Consider the following 22,217-nt stretch of genomic DNA (forward strand, 5'->3'; position numbering starts at 1 on the left):
TTGGAACACCTTCTATAAATGGACGTTCATGCCACCATTTTGATCTTCGTTGACCTTCAAAGACCTTACTGTTACACAATATTGGATTCGTATCGATAGCCGCTATCAGAAAGTAAGTACCAAACTATAGCAGCCAATTAAAAAAAAAAAAATTGATCTACATATTTCTTACGTGACCCCACCTATCAACAAAAATCCAACGTCATATTATGGCCCTCATTTTCTGTAGTTTAATGCCATGCATTCACTCGCATATGGGCATTATGGCTTCACTACTGTGTTGTAATGCCTATTTTCGCAGTTCAGGATAGGCAGTTTCTATTGTAGAGGACTTGAGTGACATCATACCCTCTCCGGATTTTATGCAAACATTCCTTTGTTACAGATTTTTTCAAAGTATTTCCTTAGATTATCTCCTCTACATATTTGAATTTTTTACCCTCTCTATTTGGCCAATAAACACTATGTGATCGAAAGTATCCGGACAACTGGCTGATAATGACTTGCAAGTTCGTTGCGCCCTCCATCGGTAATTGTGGAATTCAGTGTGGTGTTGGCCCACCCTTAGCCTTGATGACAATTTCCGCTCTCGCAGGCATACGATCAGTCAGGTGCTGGAAGGTTTCTTGGGGAAAGGCAGCTCATTCTTCACGGAGTGCTGCACTGAGGAGAGGTATCGATGTTGGTCGGTGAGGCCTGGCACGAAGTCCGCGTTCCAAAACATCTCAAATGTGTTCTGTAGGATTCAGGTCAGGACTCTGTGCAGGCCAGTCCATTACAGGGATGTTATTGTCATGTACCCACTCCACCACAGGCTGTGCATTATGAACAAATTCTCGATCTTTTTGAAAGATGCAGTCGCCATTCCCGAATTGCTCTTCAACAGTAAGAAGCAAGAAGGTGCTTAGAACAGCAGTGTAGGCCTCTGCTGTGATAGTGCCACGCAAAACATTAAGGGGTGTAAGACCCCTCCATGAAAAACACGGCCACGCCATAACACCACCGCCTCCGAATTTTACTGTTGGCAATACACATGCTGGCAGACGACGTTCACCGAGCATTCGCCATACCCACACCCTGCCATCGGATCGCCATACTGTGTACCGTGATTCGTCACTCCACACAACGTTTTTCCACTGTCCAATCGTCCAGTGTTTAAGCTCCTTACACCAACCGGAGGCGTCGTTTGGCATTTACCGGCGTGATGTGTGGCTTATGAGCAGCCGCTCGACCATGAAATCCAAGTTTTGTCACCTCCCGCCTGTCATAGTACTTGCAGTGGAATCTGATACAGTTTGTAATTCCTGTGTGATGGTCTGGATATATGTCTGCCTATTACACATTACGATACTCTTCAACTGTCGGTGGTCTCTGTCAGTCAACAGACGAGGTCGGCCTGTATGCTTTTGTGCTTTACGTGTCCCTTAACGTTTCCACTTCATCATCTGATGGATAACAACAGACCTAGCGATGTTTAGGCGTGTGGAAATCTCGCGTACAGACGTATGACACAAGTGAACCCAATCACCTGACCACGTTCGAAGTCCGTGAGTTCATCGGAGCGCCTCATTCTGCTCTCTCACGATGTCTAATGACTACTGAGGTTGCTGATATGGAGTACTTGGCAGTAGGTGACATCACAATGCACTTAATATAAAAAACGTATGTTTTTCGGGTATTCGGATACTTTTGATCGCGTAGTGTATGTCTTCATGAATTCTGGAGCATTCTTAACCTTTGTTAAAAGTTTTTCTTCTGCAGAAATTCTTGAGCTAGTTTTCTGCTGGCTATTTCTTCCAGGAGATTTATTTGTGTTATAGCAGATGCCACATTTTCGGAAAGTATAGCAAAATCTTCTGCAAATGCAGGACAGTTGATTTTGATCTTTTTGCTTTCTCTTCCTTCCTTTTCTTTTCTTTTTTTTTTAATTGAGAGAGGTCGATTAAATTTTGAAATAAACTTTTTGAAAGCATAAGAAATGCTTGTGAACTTTGGAATAAGTTTCAATTATTTGTTTTTCAGTTTCAAAAATTCGTTTAAAAAGTAGTTGCTGAGGAGATAGGAACAAAGTTTCTGTATTTTCGGGGTCCCCTTCAGGATGGGGGCCCTGAGTTTGTGTCCCACGTGCCCCTAGGGAAGTGACGGTATTGCCCATACTACACGAACGCGGACCTACAATGCTTTGCCACTTTGTAAAACAGTAGAGAGCGCAATCAGTAGGGCATACATTGGCAGACTGCAATGTTCCGGAAGGCGAAAGCGTTTCCGTATCACACCTTTCTCGCTTTTTGTTACATATGGGCTCGTCATCTATTCATCGCCATGGATGTCCTTGTTAATTGCTTACTCAACAAGATAATCATTGGCCATCGCATCACTGAAATTGGATCATGGAAAAATGCAACAATTTTCGGATTAAATCATGTTATTAAATAAATAAATGTCGTATGACTATGGCCTCCCGTCGGGTAGACCGTTCGCCGGGTGCAAGTCTTCCCATTTGACGCGACTTCTGCAACTTGCGCGTCGATGGTGATGCAATGATGATGATTAGGACAACACAAACCCAGTCCCTGAGCGGAGAAAATCTCCGACCCAGCCGGGAAGCGAACCCGGACCATTAGGATTAACATTCTGTCGCGCTGGCCACTCAGCTACCGGGTGAGGACATCATGTTATTTATTATGCCAAACATTTATTCGTTGGTAGAACATAAATGCAGGCAGATACCGTTTAATATCCAGAAATATCCAAGTCCATAGTCAAGCAGGCGTGTAAAGCAAGACTCAAGAGGGCGACGATAGCTTTCAGTGGTCTCTTATACATTTCAATAGCGGCGCTGCCTGCTTCGGCCGAGGTGGGCGTGTCCGTGGAGCGTGGAACGACTGTCGGTTGGCTGCCGAGTATGCCGTGTGGCTGTCTCAAATTCGATACATACAAACATTGTCAACAAGCCCAACAGACATAAGCTACATTGTCCAGTCATATTAATGGGACCACCGCTTATATTCGACATCAACGACGAGTAACCACTCAGAGATGGCAGGTGGCACCACTAGCAGTGGAGGGCATATGAAGCGTACTGAGGGGATGCGGCGGTCGCGGTGGCCGAGCGGCTCTGGGCGCTTCAGTCCGGAACCACGCGACTGCTACGGTCGCAGGTTCGAATCCTGCCTCGGGCATGGATGTGTGCGATGTCCTTAGGTTAGTTAGGTTTAAGTAGTTCTAAGTTCTAGGGGACTGATGATCTCAGAAGTTAAGTCCCATAGTGCTCAGAGCCATTTTTGAGTACTACGACTGTAGGTTGTGGACAGTTGGGAATGTGGGTCTCACAGGAGGCGTGCAATGGATAAGTCCTGCAGTCGCACTATCCTCTGTGCCCTCTGTGACTCAGATGGATAGAGCGTCAGCCATGTAGGCGGGAGATCCCGGGTTCTATTCCCAGTCGGGTCATTTTCAGCTGTCCCCATTGATGTATATCAATAACACCTGTCGGCAGCTAAGGGTTTAGATTTAATTATCATTTCAAACGAGAAAGTTTGGGACCATCTCGATCGGACTGTTCGTGCCATGGATCCTCAAGCGAGAAACCTGTAGTCGAGGCGGCCTAAGAAATTCGTTGACAGCTCTCAGCTCTGAAGGGCTAACGGCTACAGGCGTAAATAACAGCCGTCTACAGTGCTGTGACAATACCGAAGAACTCTCATAGAGACGTTTACAATATCACGTTACAATATTGGTTAAGACAGGCGCGCGAAGCTGCCGCGACCGGTCCACTGCAACTGTCAGGAATCAACTCAAGTAACGCCGACTCAGCGTGGTTCTACAGTCCTGCAGGTATCTTCCAGAACCTCACTGACCCTTCCTGCACGTATCGCAGTGGTCAGCGCTGCAAAAGGCGGTTATTCAACGTTTTGATAGTTGGTCACATTAATATGACTGGACAGAGTATGTACTTTTACTATATGTAAAATACGGACACACACAGAGAGGAAAGGAACTGACGGACAGAGTAATGGAGAGAAGGAGATTAGGACGTATATCCGATTGCCATACAAAGTTAGTAATTGCGAATTTTTGTCGGTTTCATTAGTAATAATAATAATAGTTAGAGCAAAATTATCTATTGATGTGAAAGTGTATATTAACAACGAAACTGGAAGCGTTTTCAGGTATATGAAGAGAGCGTTTTGTAAGAAACCCATTGTGTCTGGTGCCTTATTACAGGCTAGTAATGTGTCGAAATTTGAGAGGAAGTGCTGATCATCTGTAAAGGAAACTGCGTACAAGACACTGTGCCACTAATCCTGGTGTACGGTATTGTTCCAGGGACTTGAGTCCTTTGAGCAGGCATGACAACAGAAATTGAAAAGAATCAGAAACATGGGACCTGAACCTTAACAGTTTACCTGGGAACAAAAATACTCGTGGAATTTAAAGGAGAATCCTTGGGGAGACGACACTGCTCTCACTGATACACGTTGGATATATTTGAAGAACCTGTATCTGAGGATGACTGTGTGACTTACGGTGCCATCATCATATATATTTCGTAAGGGTGACGAGAAGGATGGGAGAAATTGGAGCACGTTCGGAGGCACACACCGTCCTTTTCTCACTGTCAGTACGCAAATAGAACAACACATGGAATCGCTAAAATTGGTACGAACTTATTCCGCCATGGACTGTACAGTGGCTTGGTACGAGTATATGTAGATGCTGGTGTTCGAAGAATGGGCTATTATGCACTAAAAACTTATTGACTAAGCTTTGTGCCTTTGCAGTTTGTAACCTTGTAACTGCGCATCGACGTAACACTCCTGGAGAGCTGCAGCATGGTGAAAGTCCGTGATATTTTGCCGTGCAATTTTCAGACACTTTGATGGACTTTACTTTGAGCAGATAACAAGCAGCAAGCGTAAAAAATAAATATTTTTTCTGTAATGATGTATTACCTCATGATAGCTTATACATACAGGTTGTTTGTTTTAACTTCCAACAATGAAATATCTCGAAAGATAGGCATCGTATGAAAACATGTTCCGACCACACCCCGAAACTTCCCATGCCCACCCCCACGGTGGGGTAATGGGAACAATTTTTTTATTTCAGATTCGGATTCTATGCCAAAAAATACCTATGGTTTATCTGAGCAAATTTTTTTCCGTTCGTGGTAGATGGTGCTGTAATAAGCACGAGAGTTGCGACGTTTGGGAGGAAACACATACCGATATCAGTCTAGCTGATGGACAGATTCGAATGGACTCACCGAAATCAACCTTTAAGGGAACAAGAAACAACGGTACTTTAAATGTAGGGTATTTGCCAGACTTTTAAATGTTTGAACGTTAAAGTTTTACTGTACAATAAAATTTACTAAACTGAAAAAAATTTAGCTATAAAATCAACTCTCTAGAACAGAAAGTAGAATCAAATGAGTAGACTCAGAAAAACTTAATTTTGTCGATTACATCATCTTCCACGAATGGAAAAAATCTTTCTGGTTAGTGTTGTATATCTTTTGGCGTAGAATCCGAATTGCAATAAAAATTGGGGACTTACATTTGAAAATAAAAAGTTGACCCCCCCCCCCCAAATAGGGATTGGGCGGTAAGGGGATGGCTAGTGTAGCACAGACAAATGTCTCCATTGAAAATTTCAACCTTTAGTCTGTAACGTTTTTGTACGATGCGTATGTTTCGAGATATTTAGTTGTTCCAAGTTAAAACAAACACCCCGTGTATAAAATACTCACATTACCGGTTTCGGCAAGCAGCTGCCATCTTCTGAAGCCATACAGCCACTAAAGAGCTACGTACAACGTATATGTAAAATACAGTTAGGCACTACGAACATCACGAAGTCAACAAAAATGTTTCAGTTAATGTACATAATATCGTCACAAGATAAAAAAGACTGTCACGATGTTACGTAAATTCACTGAAATATTTTCACTGACTTCATGATGTTCGAAGTGCCTAATTCTATTTTTTTGTGGTATGTGCGAAGCTCTGTAGTGGGCGTGACGCATCGTAAGACGGCAGCTGCTTGCCGAAAAGAGAATATGATTATTTTATGTATACTTGAGCGACCGTGACGTAATAAATTATAATGCAGACATTTAAAAAGCTCGCTTATTTCGAGTTGGCAATTGTCAATTTTTACAAAATTTTTTTTTTTCTCTTTCCAACATTGGACATGCCATCTGCAGATATCAGGTGGTGGCAGTAAATGAGTACTGGATCAGGACCGGTACACGGAGTTGCCTTTCACATGTACAGCTACTGAGCTACGCAGGCACGACTCTCAGTTCGCCTCATAGCGTCACCTTTGCGAGTTTTCCTCTCCTACTTACAGCTGTTCCTCTGTAAAATTCTTTCAGCAAAGAATTGCTAGTCCAGAAAGATATGTAGGAGAGCTTCTGCCAAGTTCTGAGACCTATGGGAGAGGTACTCGCGGAAGTGAAGTTGTGAGGGTACGTCCGCATAGCTCAGCCATTAAGAGCATAAGCCTCCACAAAAGGCAAGCGTCTAGGTTGGAATACCACTCTGACACACAGCTGAAATCTGGTAGGACGTTTCAAACATAGCACAACTCACTGCAAAGTGATTCATTCTGGGCGCCAATTAATAATAGTTGGTACTGCTCCCCCCGTCCATCCTCTAGAGAATCGAACTCCAATTCATAAAATGTCATATCTCGCGATCTATGCGTCGTACAACGATATAATTTTGCAGTTACGTTCAGTGATGTATGTGGATATTGTATACAAAATGTGTTAAGAATAGCGCTGTTACGATGTTCGTAAAGAAGTAATAAATTAATCACCCTGCCTGACGCTGCAGTTTTACTGCATGAACAGCTGAAAAGCGATAAACTGCTTCCCATTGATTATTTTGTTGGGGGGGGGGGGGGGGGGGAGGAGCGCGGAGGGAGTCAACGAGAAAACGTTTCGAAAAGTTTTTATATTGTGTGCAAAGTTTCTTGGAAGTCGCTAAGTGTGGTCATTCTCAAATAGTGTACGAAAATATTCTGGGTAATCTACACGTCGTAAATTACGCTGCCACGAGACATATAAACAGTTTCTAAGTTTAATACTTGACTTTTGTGTTAAAACTTTAACGTAGGATGTTTTTTAATGAGTAAATTAAGAGAGCATTTTAAATGTTAGATTCTGTCACTTACTGTATGACATATTGAAAATCAAATTCTTGTTGCCTCTGGAAGCCGTTAGGTAGGCAACCTGCAACCGAATTCGTGCAGCGTGAATCGCTTTAGCCATTTAGAAATATACTAGGTTGGTTCTTAGTGTTTTTGTTTTACATGTTGGTATTCCGGTTGCTATGGGTTTATTTATCGATTGACCTTTTTATTGGAACTTCACTGTTGCTATCTGAATTTATGCATTGTCATTTTCTCATTTACAGACCGTGAATGGAGTTGTGGACGCCAGAAAATTGAGTTCCAATAGGAAAAATTGGAACATTTTCGACACATTCTTCTGTTTGAGGTCACCAGAGAGGTGTCAGCAGCGAAGGCACCCAGAAACATTCGCGCCGTGGATGGGGATATTCCTATGGGACCGTGCAAGGCGAGAAAATAAAATTTTCTCGTTTCAAGGAGGATCTTTTTGATATTCATGAGTCTCCACGTTCAGGAAGGCCTTTGGGGTTTGATGAAGATCGTTTAAACGCATTAATCCATAATGATCCATGTCATTGTACTCGAGAACTGGCAAATGTGATGGATTGTGGTCATTCCACTAAGGTGCGACATTTCTATGCAATGGGGAAGGTTCAAAAACCGGGTGTATGAGTACAGTTTGCTCTAGTCTAAAATCACAAAAATCAATGGTTGTCCATATGTGCATCTCTGCTTGCTGTCATCCATTGGCTCATGAACAACACCGACCATTTCTATCCCGTATCGTTACTGGTGTCGAGAAATGGTACCTTCATGCTAACATAAGCAAAAGATAGCGACGATTACGCCCAAGCAAAGCAGCAACTACCCGTACGAAGACTTGCGCGCATCCACAAAAGATAATGTAATGTATCTGGTGGAACAATGACGATGCGGTGTACTGCAGATTGCTTACCCGAGGTGTAACCATCACTGCTGACATTTATTGTCAACAACTGAGACGTCTTGCAGGCGCAGTCCAAGAACAACAACCAGGAAGACTGCGTGAAATGATGCTACTCTATGATAACGTCCGCCCTCATTCTGCTAGACACAAAAAGCACTATACATGAGTTGTGTTGGGAAATCATTCTGTACCCACTTTATGCAGCTGATCTTGCGCACTCAGATTTTCACCTTTTCCGTTTTCTATCGAACAACCTTCAAGGAATTCCCTTTACGAATGAAAATGTGCTCCGAACGTGGCTCGACGAATTCTTCGCCTCAAACCCACGTGATTTCTACAGACACGGAATGGAAAAGTTACGCCAGAATTGGCGGACTGTTGTAAATAATGAAGGAGAATATGTGATTGATGACTAAAGTCTCTGTTATGTATACCTGTTGTGTTAATTAAACTTACGAAAAACTCTACGAACTTATGCATCAACCCAATAGATTAGTGCTGACACAACATGATAACGAAAGACAACTACTCATGAAATTAAGTGGGAGAGAGGTACTGGCAGAAGTGAATCTCTGAGGATGAACCGCGCGCCGTAACTGCCTAGCTCAAGTTTCAGTACATCTACATCTACAAGGATACTCTGCAAATCACGTTTAAGTACCTGGCAGAGGGTTCATCTAACCACCTTCACAATTCTCTATTATTCCAATCTCGTATAGCGCGCGGAAAGAACGAACAACTATAATTTTCCGTACGAGCTCTGATTTCCCTTATTTTGTAGTAGTGATCGTTTCCTCCTATGTAGGTCGCTGTCAACGAAATATTTTCGCATTCCGAGGAGAAAGTTGGTGATTGGAATTTCGTGAGAAGATTCCGTCGCAACGAAAAACGCCTTTCTTTTAATGATTTCCAGCCAAAATCCTGTATCATTTCTGTGACACTCTCTCCCATATTTCGCGATAATGCAAAACGTGCTCCCCTTCTTTGAACTTTTTCGATGTACTCCGTCAGTCCTATACGGTAAGGATCCCACACCGCTCAGCAGTATTCTAGAAGAGGACGAACAAGCATAGTGTAGGCAGTCTCCTTAGTAGGTCTGTTACATTTTCTAAGTGTCCTGCCAATAAAACGCAGTCTTTGGTTACCCTTCCCCACAACATTTTCTATGTGTTCCTTCCAATTTAAGTTGTTCGTAATTGTAATACCTAGGTATTTAGTTCAATTTACGGCTTTTAGATTAGACTGATTAATCGTGTAACTGAAGTTTAACGAGTTCCTTTTAGCACTCACGTGGATGACTTCACACTTTTCGTTATTTAGGATCAACTGCCAATTTTCGCAGCATTCAGATATCTTTTATATCGTTTTGCAATTTATTTTGATCTTCTGATGACTTTATTAGGCCGAGCGGTTCTAGGCGCTTCAGTCTGGAACCGCACCACCGCTACGGTCGCAGCTTCTAATCCTGCCCCGGGCATGGATGTGTGTGATGTCCTTAGGTTAGTTAGGTTTAAGCAGTTCTAAGTTCTAGGGGACTGATGACCTCGGAAGTTAAGTCCCATAGTGCTCGGAGCCATTTGACTTTATTAGTCGACAAACGACAGCGTCATCTGCAAACAACCTAAGACGGCTGCTCAGATTGTCTGCCAAATCGTTTATATAGATAAGGAACAGCAAAGGGCCTATAACAATACCTTTGGGCCTCGCGGCATTAGCCGAGCGGTCTCAGGCGCTGCAGTCATGGACTGTGCGGCTGGTCCCGGCGGAGGTTCGAGTCCTCCCTCGGGCATGGGTGTGTGTGTTTGTCCTTAGGATAATTTAGGTTAAGTAGTGTGTAAGCTTAGGGACTGATGACCTTCGCAGTTAAGTCCCATAAGATTTCACACACATTTGAACTTTTTTTTTTTAACACTACCTTTGGGACGCCAGAAATCACTTCTGTGTTACTTGATGACTTTAGGTCAATTACTACGAACTGTGACCTCTCTGACAGGAAATCACAAATCCAGTCACATAACTGAGACGATATTCCATAAGCACGCAATTTCGCTACAAGCCGCTTGTGTGGTACAGTGTCAAAGGAAGAGTATTCCCTGCAAAAGATTTGATTGAAAATTCGAGTCTCGCTCTGGCACACTGTTTTAATCTACCAGGACGTTTCAAATCAACTGCTGAGTGAAAGATCCTTCCTAAAAGCAAATGCGTTTGCCAGAAGCGGACTGCTACACAGGTGTGACCCCAACGGGCAATGACACAGAGCAGGGAAGAGAAAAACGTCTCGCATCCTGTTGACAGGATCCGGTGTCGAGATGAGGGAGGACCGGCCCAGTGGACGCCGGTGACTCGACGCGGCAGCCACCGCCGGCACAAGCAGTGACCGACCAATAGCGGCTGCCGCCGCGGCGTGCTCTGGTAGGCGCGGCTCTCCAGTGCCGACACAGCTGCGCCGGCGACGGGTCCGCTTCGGCTGGAGGCATCGCAGCAAGCCAGCTCACTCGTAAGTTTGCTACGTTGCCCCAAAAGGGATTATCAAGTATGCACCGTAATTTCAATAAAAATCTTCGGAATGTTTGGCGTGCCGTGTTGTCACACGTCCATCGTTTTGGTCACTGTTACAGGTGGTCTTGTTGGCTTGATGAAAGCCGCCTGAAATATTGGCTGAAACGTTGGACTTTTACTGAAACTGCCAACTATCACGGTAGCCGACGAGCACATCTGTCATCGTGTCTTGCATAATTGTCTACAGACATATTTGCCTATCTACTCTGCAAACCGCCGTGAAATGCATGGAAAAGATACTTCCCATTGCACCACGTTGCCGTTCCGTTCTCGTATGGTGGGCGGGATGAATAATTGCATTTTGCTTAAATTCTTCTGTGTGTAGTGTGTTCGCCTAATACTATATTCGTTGTCGCTATGGGAACGATACGTATGGAGTTGTAGAATATTCCTAGATTCCTCACTTAAAGCTGACTAAGAAGACTTTCACGGTATAGTTTGTCTCAGTCTTCAAAGGTCTATCAGTTCGGGTGCTTTAACAATTCAGTAACGCTCTCCCAGGGGTAAAAGAAAAAAAATAAATAAATAAAAACTGATGACCATTCGTGTTGCTCTTCTTTGTATACGTTATTCTTATATGGTATGAGTCGCACACACTTTAAAGTGGGTTGCACGAGTGTTTTGTAGGTATTTCCTTTGTAGACTCTTTGTCACACCGCCGGTTACAGGAAGGTTCCTATCGGTGATATCATATATTTATTTATTGATTTATTTGTTTATTTATTGCTTATTTTGCTGTTTTCTATGCAGTTACGGCTGTAATCTGTTGATTCAGTGTCCAGTGCCTGTCACGTCTGCACATCAGAACTAATTGTTTGGAATATCCTCTAAGAAAACCGGTGCTTGTCTTCATTTCAACCACGGTTGCGACAAGGATACTTTCTCAAAAAGAAGTAACTAATTAGAAGCTTGTGCGATCCAAGCTCGAGCTCGATTCGTTTTCCTGGGATGTATAGTGGGCGTAGGAGAATTACGTATTATAAGGTAAACGCCAGGGGGAATCCTATGAAAGAATTGTCGAGTAACAGGTGATGGGCTGTTCTTTTCAAACAAACATTTCACTTATTTTAAGGACACTATAATTCTCTGTATGCCGTTATTGTGTTGCTGTTTTTGTAACAAAATTAGATGCAACGCGTTGATAGAATTGATCTGAAAACATTATTCCCACGGAGCATTTTCGCCCGCATCTCGTGGTCGTGCGGTAGCGTTCTCGCTTCCCACGCCCGGGTTCCCGGGTTCGATTCCCGGCGGGGTCAGGGATTTTCTCTGCCTCCTGATGGCTGGGTGTTGTGTGATGTCCTTAGGTTAGTTAGATTTAAGTAGTTCTAAGTTCTAGGGGACTGATGACCATAGATGTTAAGTCCCATAGTGCTCAGAGCCATTTGAACGGAGCATTTTCGAATTGAGTAGGATGGATAATATGCAATATTTCACAAGCTGAGACATAGTCGCGAATTAGAACAGTAGTAGATGAAGTTTAGAACTTGTTTCATTTATTCTAGTCTATGCCCCCCCCCCCCAAAAAATGTCCTTAGTCTATCGATTTCGGTCACTGGTGATCATCTTCAGATCCGCAGAAAATGGGAAACGGAGTACAAGGAATGGACAGTCTATAACTTGTAACCAATAATTATAACACAATTAAACGCATTACTTTCATACGCACAGAATTATCGGAAAAATACTGCTGTCTGAGCACAAAAAAAGGCGAAATCGTTTCTCTTTATAAGACTGACAGAAAAGGGGGGAACCAGCTGCCTCAGTTCACGTTCCACCTTCCTGTAACTTTAAGCCTGCACGTAATAATTAACCCTAGAATTCTAAAGTGAGGAATATGTTACATTGCTACCAAACCATCGTTAAGCTTACTGTACCACATTTTATGCAGATGAAGTCATAATTTATAGGTTATGCTTTAGCTAATCACAATTATTAATTATCCAATGGTACGGTATGTTACATATCAAATTAAGTATTATTTTATACACCTTACTGCAATCCTAAATTTTACAAGGGTTTAGTAATCTATGTTTAGTAGGATCCAAAGATTCACTCATGCACACTAAACTTACCACAATGAAAAATCTATGTTTGTTGCTCACTACTGCGAATTTGCCACAGTTCATCGCGAGTAGCCTGACTTTTCGTTAAAAAAGTGCTTTGGTTTGCTTCAAAGATTCACTTCTTCTGTAATTATTTGCTTCTGCAGTTAATTGCTATTAATTTAATATCTTTGTCTGTTGGAGTACATAACAATTATTTTAGATTTTTCTGGAGTTATCTGGGATAACCATGATTAAAGCCGAGTCCTGGCCATTCTGATAAGGTGTTCGGAGAGCAGTGAGGAGCTAGGCTGATTCCTCCAAGAAGACCACGGCTAGTTGCTTTACATGCTCTTGCTAGTGTTCCGTTGCCGATACTGGCTTGCTTAAACTCTTTTGCTTTCCCTCCCCCACATAACTTTTCTACTTCGCCCTCCATCATTCTTAGATAAATTTTTGGTTAATTAACGCATTATAAAAAACGCAGCAAACTGTTCTTGAGTGCTAGCGAACGTCTTTTGTGTCTTGTGTTGCAGGTGCACCTCATTTACAGTTCGCCATGTGTCTACTGGTGTCAGTCTTGTTGCTGGCAGCATCCGTAGAACCCACCACTTGGGACGGCATCGTGCCCTGGTTCTCAGATTCCAGTAAGTGCTACGGCTAGTCTAGCAGATTACTTATATTTCAGCAGAGCTCGGATACAGAGAAAGAAGAGTAGCAAATCTACTATATCATTGTGTGCTACAATCAGGAAGTTGAATGTTTCACTGTAACGGATTTCTGCGAGGATGACTTAACTGAAACTCAAATCATTCAGTTCAATATGAGTCATGTAACTTTGACATCCATGTTGTTGTGGTTACCGGTCCGAAGACTGGTTTGATGGAGCTCTCCATGTTACTGTATCCTGTGCTAGCCTCTCCATCCCCGCATTAACTACTGTGACCTACGTCCTTTTCAATCTACTTACTGTATTCATCGCTTTGGTCTCCTTATACAACTTTAACTCCTCACACTTCCCTCCAATACTAAATTGGTGATCCTTTGATGTCTCAGAATGTGTCCTAACGACCGATCCCTTCTTTTGGTCAAGCTGTGCCACAAGTTTCTTGTCTTCCCATTTCTACTCAGTATTTCCTCATTAGTTACATGATCTGCTCATCTGATCTTCATCATTCTTTTGTAACACCACATTTCGAAAGCTTCTCTTCTCTGTTTGTTCAAACTATTTTCGCCCGCGTTTCGCTCCCATACATGACTACACTCCGGACAAATACTTTCAGAAAAGACTATCTAACATCTATTTTCGATGTTAAAAAATTTCTCTTCTGCAGAGATACTTTTCTTGCCATTGCCAGTCTACACTTTACATCCTCTCTGCTTCGGCCATCATCAGTAATTTTGTTGCCCAAACAGCAAAACTCATCTACTTTTTAAGGTCTCATTTCCTAATCTAAGTCCCTTAGGATCACCTAATTTAATTCGACTGCATTCCATTATCCTTCTTTTGCTTTCGTTGAGGTTCAGCTTACACCCACCTTTCAAGACACTGTCCATACCGTTAAACTGCTCTTCCAAGCCCTTTGCTGTCTCTGATAGAATTACAATGCCATCGGCAAACCTCAAAGTTTTTATTTATTTTCCCTGAACTTTAATTTCTACTCCGAATTTTTCTTTGGTTTCCTTTACTGCTTGTTAAGTATACAGGCCGAATAAAATCGGGGATAGGCTACAACACTGTTTCACTCCCTTCTCAGTCACTGCTCGCTTTCATGCCTCTCGACTCTCGTTACTGCCATCTGGTTTCTGTAGGTGTTGTAAATAGCCTTTCGCTCTCTCTCCAAGTCCACAAATGCTATAAATGTACGTTTGACTTTCCTTAACCTATGTTCTAAGATAAATCGTAGGGTCAGTATTGCCTCACATGTTACTACATTTCTCCGGAATCCAAACTGATTTTCCCCGAGGTCGGCTTCTGTCAGTTTTTCCATTCTTCTATAAAGAATTCTTGTTTATATTTTGCAACCATGACTTATTAAACTGATAGTTCGGTAATTTTCCTGCCTGTCAGCGACTGCTTTCTTTGGAATTGGAATTATCACATTGTTCTTGAAGTATGAGGGTACTTCGCCTGTCTCATGCATCTTGCACAGCAGATGGAAAAGTTTTGTCATGGCTGGGTCTCCCATGGCTACCAGTGGTTCTGACGGAATATCGTCTTCTCCCGGGCCTTGTTTCGATTTAAATCTTTCAGAGCTCTGCCATATTCTTCTCGTATCTCCCATCTCATCTACATTTGGATTTACTTCCCTTTCTATAACACTGACTTCAATTTCATCTCCCTTTAGAGACCCTCCATGAACTCCTTCCATCTTTCAGCTTTCCTCTCTCTGCTTAGAGCTGGTTTCCCTTCTGAGCTCTTGATATTCATACTGCTTCTCTTTTCCCCAAAGGCCTCTGATTTTCCTCTTGTGAAATACGCTTCTAAGTACTTACATTAGATTTGTCCTCTAGCTAGTCTGCTCAGACATTTTGCACTTCCTGTCGATCTGATTGTTTAAATGTTTGTATTCTCTTCCGCCTGCTTCATTTGCTGCATTTTTATATTTTCTCCTTTCTTCAATTAAATTCAGTATCTCTTGTGTTGTCCAAGCATTTGTGCTAGGCCTTGTCTTTTTACCTATTCGATCCTCTGCTGCCTTTACTATTTCATCTTTTAAGGTTTTGTAAACTGGTAAACGTTTCCAAAGACTATCTGTACACTAACGGGCAAGTGTTTAACTACATTGTTAATACTCTCATTTTTGTACTGTCCAGGATATCTATACAACAGGTTTTTAATGGAGTTATGTATTTCTTTTAACTACATTAGACAGCGCCAGGAATAAGGCGTTCAGGTGTATATTGATAATGCTTGCAGCGTTCAGGTGTATATTGATAAAGCTTGCAATGAAACTATTAGAAGAAAAGGTGGAAAACATGCTAAATGTAAAGGCCTAGTCCAGTGACACATAGGAGGTTTTGTTAAAGTGAAATTCATGTCAAATGAAGGAGAAATTACATTGAACCTGCAGCCTCAGCCCACAAATTCTTTACATATCCCGCGTTCCTGCGAATATTTAAAATGTAAATCTTAAGATATGTTTCACCACTATACTCTCCATTCCAAGAGCTACAGAACAAAGTTCAAAACGTTCATTGTTCTATTTTCAAAACTTACTTCAGTAACTCTTTATATAAGCATGTACCTTATCGTGTACTGCATCCCGTGGAAAAACTTGTTCCAGTGTTTTGATACTAGTGACATCCACGCGAACTACGAATAGATTAGGCCAAATGTAACTACAGGAACAGTGCTGTGTTCAGAGAGATGGTCGACACAAAAGATACGCTGTTACAGAGATGAGTACTGTTGCCTTGTAAATACTCAGAGTTATGTGATGTTCCTTCGAGCTGTAAGTAACAAGCGCCTTAACGAAGGCGCCTTGTGCAGCATCGACAGTATCACAACATACCAGTAATATAAACACTTTAGGCTCGCAATCTCCTCTTACACTCGTTAAGAGTTATTAACTACATGTTAAACAGCTGGTAGCAGAGGACAGCTCTGATACCGCTCGGTGTGTTGTTTACTACTTATTCCGCTCTCTGAAGGTCGTAACATGCGCTCAGCAAGAATGAGGAATTACTGGATGACGGCTTCTTCTTATCACTTGACTCACGCAACTGTCGACGATAAATCAATCTAATAACATGTTACTTCACGAATGTTACGTACTCCGTGAGTCACTACTTAGCTATGATGGGTAATGAAAACGACTAACGACACTGGATTGCTCGATTTCGTATCGATACGAATTATTGTGAAAGATTATTTCCCAGATGTCCACTAAAAAGAAACTCCCTTTTGCTGTTGCGTTGGTATGTGATCAGTTAACTCTCACAATTAACGACAGACAAATTACGTTATTTTGATTGGAAATGCAGATTTTTTCTTCGGGAAGGGGTGGTGGTACAGCTCTGTGCAGCCCTTTTTGTGCTATAGGTAACCTTGATCTAGAATACTAAATGCCATTTTTTCTTATGATATTGTAATTTTGCCATCATTGTTCCCTTCGAATTACAGTGGATTATTTACAGCAAACTTCATGAGAGAATAAATTTAGGCTACTGTGAATCAGTAGTCAGAATGACCAACTCCTTGAGCAGATGTCTAACTATTATCATGAATGAACACACGTTATTCCTGAGCACGTTTCTGAGCGATCAAGATTTTCTTTCTTAAAGACGAATTACTCCAGAAAATTATTCCATATGGCATTTTTTGAATGAATCAATGAAAATACTCAGAATACGTCATCAGACGATTATTTATTTGTCGAAGAAGAACTGCAGTTGCTACGGGAGGGTCACAGTTCTAATCACTAATTCTGCAGTCTGGCTAACTGGCTCGCAATGGTAAAAGTCAAAAGACAGGCGAAGAATGACTTTATTGTTCATATTATGGGTTTCTGAATTAATCCATCATCAGATTTTCAGGAGTGTTTGCTGCGCGTAGATATGGTGCTTCAAGTGGTATGTGAAACAGACGAAAGATAGTCTGCGAATGTTTATATAGTTCGTCCTCTGACAGCCACGATTCGACAGGCGTCACGTGGGGATGGTAGTTGGCCCTCTACAGGAAAAAAGTACCTGGCCATTGGTCCGACCAGCAGTTCGAATCTCGTCATTGAAATCGTCGTTACGCCGATTTTCAAATTCAAATGTTCTCCTCAGTTTCTGACTGATTTCCAACCCTGTTTTAGTTTGTGTTGTTGTGTAAGACAGGTCCAGTTTTGTTCAATGGTACTGATCTGGGCTCACGCTACTTTTAGTCGTAACGGTTGCTCTGTACTGCACTTTCGGCAACCGATTAAACGGTGAGATAGACTTCCACACGCGTGAGCTGCTACTCAATGTAAGATTACGACACAAAAAGTTATATCCTGGTCTTTGAATGACTCATCACTCAGAGACGAAACATCAATGTACTTGTGAGAAGCAAATGACTTTCTTTTGAGATGCAGGGGCCATTTGTTCCATAACTGGCGAGTTACTCCTATGACAAATCTGAGGCTTTATTACTTGTGAATTCGAAACCGGATCATTGATGCACAGATCACGATACCAAACTTACATGGAACTCTCACTGATAGAGTTAGCTTTTCACCATCTCTAACCGTTTCAGATTGACAGACGCGCAGACTCGACCCCCATGGCTGGGGTTTACCCAGAGGAACGCAGGTGTGTGAATCCCGGTGGTGGAAGAAAATTTCTTGGCTTTGGCGTAGCGGGCAAAAAGGAGAGGTGGTTAACAGCACAGAATGTCACTCAATGCAACAGCGTCTCGACTCCGGCGCCCTGTGGAGTGTGCCGTAGAATCAACTTACACTGGTGTAAATGGATCTATCGGATGTGGATATGGGCATCTGCAGCCTCTCTGGCGGTGTTCAAATAAAGCAGTCTACGTGCCTGTAGGTTCGTTTCACAGTTATAGCTATGCATAACAGTACACACACAATACTGCACTACAAGATCACTGCATATAATTTCATTATAGACACGTCCCTAACAAGGAGGAAGATAGCACTAACCGGCCTTCGCTTCGACATTTCCGTGACTGCACTACGAGGCTCCACATATAACTACTCGTTCCGACGGTGAGTACATGAGGCATGTAGAGAATTAGAACTGTCTGGAGTAATTTTATACTTTCAAATATTAAAAATCTTTGGAAACATGTGTTGAAACCTTCTCGAAGCCAGCGCTGAATAAAATTGGTAAATACTTTCAAAGCAATATTTGTTTCACCATCACTTTTGCAACAGCATTTTTTGATTATATTACTTTCGTAAATTCTTTTCAAACCTGAATTGGCTATGGCTAAATGTAAAGAAAAGAATGTTTATTTCGAATTCGATAGCGATTTTCTCGAACTGTATCAATAGTGAAAAACTACACGTATTAAAGATACAAGGAACTTACATCCAGATGAACTAAACGAATAGTGACACTAATGAACAGATACGAATTACCATGCTATACCCAACATATAGTGCATATCTGTCACCTTCGTGTTAGGTTCCTTCCAAGTAAAATGCATACAGAACTTAAAGTGCGGTGCTATAAAGTAAGCAGCAGCGTGATCTGCAGATCGTGGGCGTCTTAGAATACACAAAAGAAAAATCTGATATAGTAAGCACTGTACTTACCTAATTAGCGAGCACTGTTGGTGACGTCGCAAGCGATACACGTTTCCCACTGTGACGATGTTCACGGCGCTGAGACCACGCGGTGGAGAAGGTTCACCAGTCACTGGAAGAACGAGAGAACTGCGTTAACTGTGGGAGAACTGGGCTTATTGAATGAGTCGCGATATCACAAGAGTGAGGGGGGGGGGCTGAAGGATGCCGACTGATGCAATGTTGCAACCGTCGAGGAAAATGCGGATGGAGATACTGGTGCTATTCGAGAAGCTTTGTCACAAATCTTTCGTAAGCCGTTTTTGGCGAGCGCGTCACAGCGCCTCTTCGCGATAAACAGTTATGTCACTGGCGCGAAGTCACGCCTGCAGCTGAAACGTCATGTATTATCTCCTTGTGGTTACGAGATAAGCTCGATTCCGCGTCGTCATGGCGCGAACGTTCCCCGTATAACACGACAGTGCATAGGTTTTGCATCCTTCTAATCTACATTTGGAGCTGAAGGGGGATATGTCTCAGTTAATCTTGACCAACAAACACATTATCCGACTTTACATCTTTCTCTTTTTCATCGAATTCGGCCATTTGAGGCCTATGTATTCAATTTCGCTGTGGATCGCTATTCTCCGTTCTTTCTCCTCAGTACTTCCCCATTCCTTTATTTTGCATTTTCTCTGTACCTCAATAGAGGTGCCTCTGCGTTTGCATTTCTCCTTTTCTTGAAAGTCGTGGAAGATTTTATTTTTTAATTCCGTATTTTCTTAATTTTGAACGTCTGAATCTGTTTTATTGTGGCGCAGACGCCTTCGTAATGAGCCGGGAAATTATGGAGTCTGTCTAAATACACTGACCAAAAAAAAAAAAAAAAAAAAAAGTCGCGACGCTAAGGAGGAGTTGTGGGATATAAATGAAAGTTGGCAGCCGTGTTTCTACATCTGAAAGAATGATATCTATTCCAATTTCGCGATAGTCGCTTAAGAGAGCATCGCAAATCAGGTTTGCTTTAAATACGCACTGTAACTGTAGTGAGCGTTGGTTACCTTTGAGATTGGACGTGGTGAGTGGATGTCAGCCATGAATGCCTTTAAGGCGACAAATACGCTATTATCAACACCTCACTGAGTTTGAACTAGGTCGTGTAATAGGGCTACGAGAAGGCGGATGTTCCTTCTGTGATATTGCAGTAACACTTGGGACGAATGTAGCCACTGTACATGATTGCTGGCAGTGGTGGTCATGAGAATATACGAGGTCGCAAGAAGACTGGACAGTCACGTGGCAGTATCGACAGGGTAGACTATCATGTTTGGGGTATGGATCTGGCGCATCGTACTGTAACTCCAGCAGCAATCTGAACAGCGGTTGGCACCACGACGACACAACGAACTGTTACAGATGGGTTACTTCAAGGACATTCCGAACCAGGCGCCCTGTAGCTTACATTCCACTGATCCCAAACCATACCCATTTGCGACTTCAATGATGTCAAGCAAGAGGCCATTGGAGAGCAGAGTGGAGGCCTGCTGTGTTTCTATGAAAGCTGCTTCTGTCTACGTGCCAGTGATGGCCATGGGTTGGTTAGAAGGAACGGCAACCTGTCTGTGTGCTAACGCACTGGACCTACACTTGGAGTTAAATTCTGAAGTGCTATTTAATATGACAGGAGGAGCACTCTAGTGATTATCGTACGCAGTCTGACTGTAAAATTACACGATTTGGTGGTTGGACCTGGTAAGCGGCCATTCATGAACAGAATTCCAGGGGGTGTTTATCTAACAGGACAACGCTCGCCTACATACCGCCGTTGTAACCCAACATGCATTACAGTATGTCAACACGTCGAGTTGGCCTGCTCCATCACCAGATCAGTCTCAAATCCAGAACATGCGGGACATCGGACGACAACTCCAGCGTCATCCAAAAACGGCATTACCCGTCCCTGTTTTGACCAACCAAGTGCACCCGGAATGGAACTCCATCCCACAAACTGACATCGGAACCTGTACAACACAATGTATTTACGTTTGAACGCTTGCATTCAACATTACGGCGGCTACACCAGTTATTAATGTACCAGCATTTCACATTTGCAATGGCTTATCTCGGGCTTACATTAACATTTGACCTTGGAATGTTAATCACTTAAATATGTTACCCTGACAAATCTAATCCCGAAATTTAAGTGCTATACATTAATTATTTTTTGGTGTTGCTATTTTTTCCGTTAGTGTAACAATGGGCAACGGCCTTGCCGCAGTGGATACACCGGTTCCCGTCAGATCACCGAAGTTAAGCGCAGTCGGACGTGGCCGGCACTTGGATGGGTGACCATCCGGGCCGCCATGCACTGTTGCCATTTTTCGGGGTGCACTCAGCCTCGTGATGCCAATTGAGGAGCTACTCGACCGATCAGTAGCGGCTCCAATCAAAGAAAACGATCATAACGACAGGGAGAGCAGGGTGTTGACCACACACCCTCCTATCTGCATTCCTATTGAGGATGACACGGCGGTCGGATGGTCCCTATGGGCCTTTTGTGGCCTGAAGACGGAGTGCCTTGCCTTTAGTGTAACAGTGCCCGCAAATCTTATAGGCATTTGAAAAGGTTTCAATTTTAACAAGCAGTGAGATCCGGCACACGGTTTGTTAAGATCTCGTCTCTGCTGTCTGCACCGGAAAATACCCGGCAGATGTTTTTTACAATAAATAACAGCACGAACGTGATGCAATGGAAAGTGGCCTCTTCCAAACATAGTGTAGGATTTCGTAGAATATAGCTGTAGAAGAATGTGGTCCGTAATGATTGTCTATATGAATCAAGATATGACAAGACAATTTTTAGACAAGGTTGGTAAGTGAGCAACTGGCGAAATACTGATCATTAATATAATGACTACTCTTATGCAGGGTGTGGACAAAAAGAGGGAAACACTAATATGGCGTGGGAAAACTGTAGACATTCAAAACAGTTTCCAGACCTCTCGGAATGGATAAATGTACTTAATCTGTGGTTTTCTAGAGAATCTTATACTATTCTTCCTGCAACATAGTGGAAAATTCAGGTAACGATGACGGAGGTGGATAGCGATCACAACCCTTCTCTCCAAAGTAGACCACAAAAGGTCGGAAATATAGAGTTTTGGTGACTGTGGTGGCCGAGGAGACGCGGCATTTCACCCTCGTGATCACAAAACTAGTCCTGGACGATGCGAGAGGTGTCAACAGGTTCCCTGTCGCCCTGGAACACAGCAGCACCACTGGGGAACAAACACTGTACCATGA

General features: G+C 42.7%; 2 protein-coding genes and 1 pseudogene across 4 annotated transcripts in view; 2 read left to right on the forward strand and 1 right to left on the reverse strand.

Annotated features, from left to right (window-relative positions):
• The window catches only part of LOC126481133 (glycerol-3-phosphate dehydrogenase, mitochondrial), a 181,178-nt gene extending 162,149 nt beyond the window's left edge, over window positions 1-19,029 (reverse strand). The window contains exon 1 of the mRNA XM_050104684.1: window positions 18,945-19,029. The gene's annotated coding sequence lies outside the window, so the exon portion shown is untranslated. The remainder of the gene's footprint in view (window positions 1-18,944) is intronic.
• The window catches only part of LOC126481132 (laminin subunit gamma-1-like), a 338,089-nt gene continuing 326,304 nt past the window's right edge, over window positions 10,433-22,217 (forward strand). For all 3 annotated transcript variants that reach the window (XR_007587516.1, XM_050104679.1, XM_050104680.1), the window contains exons 1-2: window positions 10,433-10,586; window positions 13,230-13,340. Coding sequence is in view for 2 of the 3 variants with exons in the window: in XM_050104679.1 (XP_049960636.1) it covers window positions 13,253-13,340 (88 nt within the window). In the remaining variant the exon portion in view is untranslated. The remainder of the gene's footprint in view (window positions 10,587-13,229; window positions 13,341-22,217) is intronic.
• On the forward strand, window positions 21,174-21,291 carry LOC126482653 (5S ribosomal RNA; annotated as a pseudogene).

This window comes from Schistocerca serialis, chromosome 5 (genome assembly GCF_023864345.2).
Source record: "Schistocerca serialis cubense isolate TAMUIC-IGC-003099 chromosome 5, iqSchSeri2.2, whole genome shotgun sequence".
Taxonomy (NCBI): domain Eukaryota; kingdom Metazoa; phylum Arthropoda; class Insecta; order Orthoptera; family Acrididae; genus Schistocerca; species Schistocerca serialis.